Here is an 8,377-nt window from a genome sequence, read left to right as displayed (position 1 = left end):
CTGCAATTGGTTGTGTGTCTCTTTTAAAGTGCATTCTGTAATTAATCAAAAAAATGTTTGTCATGGTGCTCAAATTGGAACGACTGTTAATTTGATTAATAAAGTTAGTAAATAAAGTGAATTAAGTCAGAATCTTCACGAAGACACAACAATCAAGTAACATAATCTGGCAGTATTCTGCAAAAATAATTACAGATAGCTTGAAAATCAAATATGCAAATTAATCATTTCCTAGGGAGTATGAAATTGCTATCTGGAGCACTGACTGAAGATTCTGATGTTTTTTTTGGCAGGTGGCCAAAGACTTTAGCTGGTATCCTTGCCTTCTTGCCCTGCGCTCCTGCCACCTTTGGCTCGGCCCACCACCCCTCTAGCAGCGCCGCCCACCCCTCCAGCCAGAGGGGGAAGAAGGCTTGGCGGAGCTGTGACCAAAGTGGACGCTGGGCGGAGGAGGACTACACCCAGTGTCCGTACGCCAGCGAGCTGACCCGCGTGCTGCACGAACTCACACAGGTACTGATTACGTAACGTTTCTGTCACCGCTCCTCACTGTACAGTTTTTTTTCTCGTTGTTTTTTAAATTTATTTTCTCTTTTACAGCATTGTTAGTATAACGTTGTATTATTATTATGTTTATTGAGCTTTAATCTGTTGCAACTCTAGCGCAGTACTTTCCTTCTGGATAAACAAAGTCTTATTTTATTTTAAACACACGGAGAGCTCGGCTCAGATTTATTCACAGAATGTATTTCACACTTGTCCCCCTAATGTCAATTAATTGGTTTAAGGAACTCAGACTAGTGATGCACTATTGATTTTTTCATAACCAATAATTCATAATAACCTGCTTTTATAGCAGATACCCAATTTGACTTTCGATTTTTTAAATACTTTCATTACCTTGTTTTAGGCACATCCGAGCGTAAGAAAAACACTGATTCATCAATGTTCATAAAAAAAAAAATCTAAAATAATCAAAGGCTTTTATTGCAGATAACAAACCTTTGAAAACGGTTCTTCCTTTGAAACTCTGTAAATGATAAGCAATGCAGACGATAATGTTCAGATCTCTACATTTATAATTATTCCCTGTTTTTATTGTCTGATTCCAAACCAGCTTTAAAGAGGCCCCATAGGGTGCTCTTTGGGGTGTTCCCTTTCCTTTAGTGCGTTATATAGGTTTTTGTGGATGTAAATGTTCTGCGGAGGCTAAAATGTACTCCTTTTTTAACTTCACTAACAAAGTGACATCCCTATGTAAAGGAATGTTGGTTAGGGACAGGGCATTTCCGACACATCTCTAAGCGGTTGACCAATAACAACAATCAGAGCAGACTGGGCTCTGGTTTCAGACAGAGTGTGAAAAGAGGTGCTGCAGCACAGGCAGTATGAGAAAAATAAAGAGCTTTTTGAACATTAAAGCATGGAGACATAATAATAATAAATGGGATTTATATAGCGCTTTTCTAGACCCAAAGACGCTTTACATTATGAGTAAGGTCGACAAACAAAACAAGAACAAAAACACAAACAAAAACAAAAACAAAACAGAAAAGCAGTCAGGAGGATGTTGGTTCAGAGGGGGGAGGGGCGGGTTTAAGGATAAGCAGAGTTGAAGAGGTGGGTTTTGAGACGGGACTGGAACAGGGTGAGGGAATCAGACTCACGGAGGTCTTGGGGGAGGGAGTTCCAGAGCTTCGGGGCTGCCACAGAGAAGGCTCTGTCCCCGAAGCTCCGGAGTTTGGCCTTGGGGATTGAGAGCAAACCGGCTGAGGTGGATCTGAGGGACCGGGGTGGTTGGTAGAGGATGAGGAGGTCAGTGAGGTAGGGGGGGGCCAGATGGTGGAGGGCTTTATAGGTGAGGACCAGGAGTTTGTAGTGAATGCGGTGTGAGACGGGAAGCCAGTGGAGTTCTTTGAGGACCGGGGTGATGTGATGCCATGATTTGGTGCGGGTGAGGAGTCTGGCGGCTGCGTTCTGGACACGCTGGAGTCTGTTGAGGGATGTTGTGCTGATGCCGAAGAGGAGTCAGTTGCAATAGACAAGGCGGGAGGAGATGAAGGCGTGAATGAGTCGCTCAGCTGCGGGGCGGGTGAGAGAGGGACGGAGTTTGGCGATATTGCGGAGGTGGAAAAATTAGGTTTTTACAACTTGGCGGATGTGGGGGTCGAGGGAGAGGGTGGGGTCGAATATCACGCCAAGGTTGCGTGCCTGGGTGGAGGGGGAAACAGAGGTACCATCGATGGTGAGTGTCAGGTTGGGGGTTTTGCTGAGGGTGGATTTGGAGCCGACATGTCCCAGTAGAGACACTAGATACTGATATACACCTATAAATGAGGATAGTATATCCTCTTTAAAAAGTGTTAGGGTTACTTGGAGTAATGGAGTGTTCATATCCTGAGCATTTTAAGTCAGTTAATACAATTTGGCTCTATATTATCGGCTGCCAATTTAGCGGCCTTAATTCTTTATCAGAATAAAACTTAATGCTAAACATTTTCCATCACCTCCAATCATAGATCGCCGCTGATATACAGTATATCGTGCAATCCTAACTCACGCTTTAATTTCATATTCCTGGAATACAGATACAAAAATCTCCACTGGCTCTTGTTTAGCCTGCAGGTATTTGAAGAACTGTACATTTAAGCCTTTATATACATAATACAAACTGACTGACGATAAGCTGTTTCATCCTACATTACACACGGGATTACTGTACCACATTCAAGTTCAAAACTACATGCATGGCATGAAACAGCATTACTGTGATGTATTATTTATTAAATGTTGTCAGAGCTACTTCATGTGATGTCTCTGTTGAATTGCACTGATGGACTAAATACTGATGTATGTTTTATTTGATTCCAGATAACTGTGAATACCACCAATGCTCAGCCCTTGGGCCAGCAGTTAGTGGCCTTCACCAGCAGGGCAGCACACTTCACTGATGTCATGGACGTCATCTTCGTCACTCACCTGGTGGAGAGGTTGACGAGGCTGGTGGAGAAACGTAAAGATGTGAGTGAACACACAGAGGGACGCCACAGGCAGTTTACTACGTGACGTGGGATCTAATTATCAGATCCAGACGTGAACATTTGAAAAACTGTTTATTTTGAAGCATCGTGTTTCAAAGGTACTTCGCTGGTATTGTTTCCTGCTTCTCCTACATGTGCTTGTTCACAGCTAGCTGAAAGAAATAATTTGCCTTCAAAAGCTCCAACTGACCCTACGTTAAGCCCCTCCCCCTTGGCTCATGTTGCCAAGACTGACCATTTTCCCTCCACATGTAAAATATATATAAGTATTGATAGCAAATTTCTAAATATAATAATTCTGAAATTCGAGCCAGGACAGAAGGACTAAACTTACAGTATACTTTGTTGAGTAGGGGAGAGTGGGGTAAGTTGAGCAATTGTTTAGTTATGCTGTCCACTAAGCAAGGAGAAATGACACATAGTAAAAATGAAAACACACACCTATAATCCAGGATGTCTCCTATCAATGGCAGTGAAAATATTACTTCTAAAAAAAAAAAAGTATTGTGGCTCAACTTGCCCCAGTGTAGGGGTAAGTTGATCCAGGTCAGGGGGTAAATTGAACCACTGTTCAAACCTGGGCATACCTGTTCAAACCTGGGCATATCTACAACAAATCTTAAAGGTAACTATAAACAATAAATAACAAACCAAATACAAGCTTAGTTTTTCAAATATTTTTAATATAAATTTCGATTGAATTGATTGATTTTTTTTTAACATGTTAAAAGGAAAAGTAATCATACAAATGGTGATACAGTTTCATACATCTTACCAATCAAACACAGGGTAAATTCAACTTTAAATGTGCCTACAATGAGCTCTTATTATCAACTTGGCCTACTTTCATTAATTTGTTCATTGAATAACTGGCTCAACTTACCCCATGGTTCACTTTACCCCATAGCCACCATTTTAGAAAAAATAGCCTAGCATTAAAATTCAGAGTCATCTTTAGCTTAATGATTCACATGGTTTAATACGCTGCCAACACATCAACATATACAATATATGTGTTTAAACCTGGATACTTATTTTTTGACATGACAGCCGATATAGCTGACATCTAGAAAATGTGCTTTGACAAGCAAAAAGCGTTTTTTTGTGAAAATGCTTACTTACCAGACCACAATGAGTATCTCTCTTTCACAGGCAATGAGAAATGGGAGGAGCTTGCATAATTTATGGTTAATTGATTACAACTATAAGGTTACAGGGGGTGGTTCAATTTACCCACTGGCTCAACTTACCCCGAAACATTTGACCCGTCAATGCAAGCGCCAGAAACCACTTGAAGGACAAGCGTACAGTACAGGAACAGTAATATCATTGCAGCCGGGTACTTCAATATATATATTCTTTAATTTTGACTAAGTTTGGTTATTACTCCCTATAGCTTCCATTAGCCTAAAAAAATATTAATATTTCTAACAAAAAGGGAAGTGCAGATATATTCATTTCAAGAAAGTCATACCATTGTAAGATGCTTGTGAAATAGTTACAGGGACTTAACTAACCTTTAAAATTGGCAGTTTAATTTTTGTGCTGCAGACGGTTTTGTAAATTAAAAACCTACTAACAATCCTATTAATAACAAAGTGAGGGTTTTCATACACATACAGAATGGAAAGCGTAGAAAAATTGCATCAATGACGTTGACAAATAAACATTTTATTCCCGAAGTAGCTCGGAAGAAGACAAATTAAGAGATTCTAGCAAGTATACTTAGAGAAAACAAGGACTGTAGACAAGACACAACAACTAACAGAACAAAAACAGGAATTGTACAGAGCCAACAGTAGGCTGGAGGAAGCTGAGGGACGAATCGATGAAGCAGAAACTGCAATACAGGCAGCGTTAATGCAACTGATTTAGAGGTAACACTCCGATTTTACCTGGAGAGTCTGCACAAACTAACATCTAAATTTTCCTAGAATGTTTACTGAAGGATTGGACAGTGGTTGTCCTAGGGATGGGCTTAATGAAGGTCAACAGAGCAAACAGAAAAGGACTCTTCATTGAATCTGAACCGCAGACAGCATGATCTGCCCCAAAAAGACATGGCAGCACGCTGTCTCCTGGCTTCAACCCTTTAATCGATTCCAGACAGCTTAACTTTTCACCTTGCGCGCTTCCCTCTCGCCCATGCTGGTGTTGGACCTGAATGGCAATGATGGTTATGAAGATGCATCTGTTTTTGAGCAAGCTGTGTTTTACCTTAAGCGAACCTCTCCTCTGTCTGTGGCCAGCGGCCATCGGAGGGCCTTACGTCACACTGAAGGTCAGAATGTAGGGAGGGAATGGTGTTGAGCTTACTCAGTGGAAATAATCAATATTAGCTCTCACTGGTCCAATTATTCATTATAGGTCGCCCGGGAGGAGGTATTATTAGGAGATACTTCCATTTTATCATTCTTAAGACAATGCTGATGAGACCACCCTCATTCATCCAGTCAATTGAAGCAACAATGAAAAGTACACTAAGTAACTAGCGAGCTGCCATCCCAAGGAAGCGATTATGCCCCCATTGCTATGCTAATCTAAATTAAATCTCCCTATAATGAATGAAGCCACCATTGCCTCCCCCACAATTCTGACTGTAGATTATAAATGTGCCTGTTGTTACGGATATGATTGATGTGCATGATGAGTCTACTGCAAGTGTGTTTTGGCTTCTTACAATTTGTCTAGTTTTGCATAAAAGTGTGTCTCTGTGTCTGCAGCTGGGGGACTATATATCAGACATCGCCAGTAACATGATGCTGGTGGAGGAGCACGTCCTGTGGATGGCCCAGAATGAGGCCAGAGCGTGCACTCGCATCGTCCAGTGCGTGGAGCGCATCGCCGACCTGTCGCTGACCGGAGACAATCAGGTCATTTCTAAGGTACGGCCTGACTCTCAAACACCCAAAAACATCGGAAAGACTCAGTCAAGGCTAAAGTTGTTAATCTGATTAAATTGCCCAAAGCCTTACCTTTTTTCTTGCTCCTTAGAATAATGACAAGTTAATTTGGCTCGAGCTGAAAGAATGCATGAAAAATATGAATTGCTTCTTTTGCTGTCACTTGGTATAAAGCATCATCTTGACCCTCCTTTCATGTTTGTTTCTAGCTCCTTACTTTGGTGTTCATGGTCAAATCTGACAGGCCTATTTTAACTGCTTTTACATTAACTCAAAAACCATTAATCATCACCAAAATGACATTTAAGCTGTAAACAATGTCTCAAAATACTGGTTTACATGAATAACTGCAGTGAATATACAACGAATAGTCACTGAACATTTATTCAAAAATGCACATGGTTGTACTGTATGGTGTCCTATCTGATGGATGAACATAATCTAGGGTTAGCCATTCATTTCCTATGGTGGCCATTTTTCACCGGGAACATCATAGGTGTCACAAAGTGGACTAAACCACTAAATATTCCATGATAGTGGTGATCAATATTGCACATATTCAAATGCCTACTGTGAGGATATCAGAAGGCCTTGAGGCAATCAAATATAAAACACAATATTTATGACTGATGAAAGTAGTGAATCGAACATGAAAGGATAAAATGACTAATGTAGAAATCTCTTACACCACCCTCCAACCCTTCCCCCCTTTCTGCCAAATGTGTGGTCCCCTTAGGTTTCAGCTAACATAGCTCTGGAGGCCTTTCTGATCCAACCATCGAACTTCCTCGGTCTGTCCTGTACTGCACTTCAGCGCACCCCCCCCTCATCTGCCATCTCGCCCCTCCCTGACGGCCACTCCCACTCCGACCAGGACAAGATCAGAGAGGGTGACGCCGCGGGGGAGTCGTTGCTCAACTTCAAATGCCACACCGTCAACAACAGCGCTTCAACAGCCAGTCAGCTCAGCAAGGTAAGGCACAAGTTAGTGCCCACCCCCGTTTTTTATTTGGGTTTGTTGTAAAAAATCCACCAACTCCAACCTGTGGTCCGAAAGCCCTGCTTCGCCATTGCTTCCTACTTATTCCCAATGGTCTTTTTTTTATTGAAGCCATACTTTTGACACTTGCAAATATAATAGTGAGAAAGATGTTCTAAAAGAGGAGAGGCACATATGAAAACAGCTTGTCCAGCAGCTTGTGGGCACAGTAAAGTGAAGTTTAAGCTACGTGGGAAGGGGTTACCACCTGCCCTTAAGTCTGTTGTTGCCTATATTGTCTCTTTGAAAATGACACCTTATTTGGCGCTGTTGGCAGATCAGCTGCTCATAGGTGGGATTTTAGCGGGGGCGGAGCCTGCAAATAAGAGGGTACTTTGGGAGTGGGTGAATGCGGGGCCACTCCCCTGTGATGAATAAGATGGCTTTGCGGGACAAGGTAAGATGCAAGTTAGTGGGAAACATTTGTAAAATATGCTTATCCAGCGTTACGTTTGTCTCTGTTGGCGAGATGCACCAAATCCAGCTTCTCTTTCTCATTCCCAGAGGTATTTTTTTAAGGGCATACATTTTATTATTTGTGATGCTTTGTTCAAATGCAGGACTGTGAGAAAAGATGTTATAAAAGAGGATAAACTAAATATAAGAATGTGAGAACAGCTTGTCCAGCAGCTCGTGGGCACCATAAAATGAATTCTCGGACACACAGTTGAAGCACGTGGGAAGGGGTTACCACCTGCCCTTAGGTCTGTTGTTGCCTATTTGTCTCAGGAAAATGACACCTTATTTGGCGCTGTTGGCACGCCATAGATCAGCTGCTGCTGTACTTTGGGAGTGGGTGAGTGCGGGGCCACTCCCGTGTGATGAATACGATGGCCTTGCGTCCCTGTCACTTTGAATCAGCTGCGGCCCCGGCATGGCTCCAGTTTTTTTAGCCGTCCCAAATGCCAAATACCACTTCAACACGGGCACTCTGCAGAGGGTGGGCTAAACATCCACCTCCCCTGGCACTGAAGTGGCACATTTGTGTAATGTTTGAACAGTTTGCATCCTCTGGCTATTCACTCCACCAATGTTTTCATTAGTGTGCATGTGAGTCTGTTTGTCACTGTGCGTCAGCAGGAGAACTTGAATGTGTGTTTGTCTTTCTGTCTTCATGCTTTCTTCACTTCCCTCGTCTTCCTCTTCTCTGGGAGACTTCTCCCCTCCTCCCCTGGTACCCTTACCGCCCTCTCCCTCCCTCCCACACTCCCACAAACACTAATTTGGACGGACGGACTGAAGCTAAGGCAGTCAGACAAACTGATAGACAGGTAAGTGATGGGGCAACTGGAGCAAAAGACGGGGGAAAGTAAAGGTGGTGCAGGATATATATTTATAAAAACACAATAACAATGACTTATAATATATACTTACCTGGCCACACGTATATACAA

General features: G+C 42.3%; 1 protein-coding gene across 1 annotated transcript; it reads left to right on the top strand.

Annotated features, from left to right (window-relative positions):
- Positions 1-293: 293 nt before the first annotated feature.
- LOC104945584 (probable G-protein coupled receptor 125) lies at positions 294-6,917 on the top strand (the record flags this gene model as incomplete). Its single annotated transcript, XM_010771281.1, has 4 exons — positions 294-513; positions 2,872-3,021; positions 5,765-5,926; positions 6,681-6,917. Coding segments are annotated over 4 exons (769 nt in total), but the record flags the coding sequence as incomplete, so codon positions are not given.
- Between the last annotated feature and the right edge of the window lie 1,460 nt (positions 6,918-8,377).

This window comes from Notothenia coriiceps, unplaced genomic scaffold, assembly GCF_000735185.1.
Source record: "Notothenia coriiceps isolate Sejong01 unplaced genomic scaffold, NC01 NC01_scaffold00009779, whole genome shotgun sequence".
In the NCBI taxonomy this organism is placed as follows: Eukaryota; Metazoa; Chordata; class Actinopteri; order Perciformes; family Nototheniidae; genus Notothenia; species Notothenia coriiceps.
This window is presented reverse-complemented; position numbering and strand designations above follow the sequence as displayed.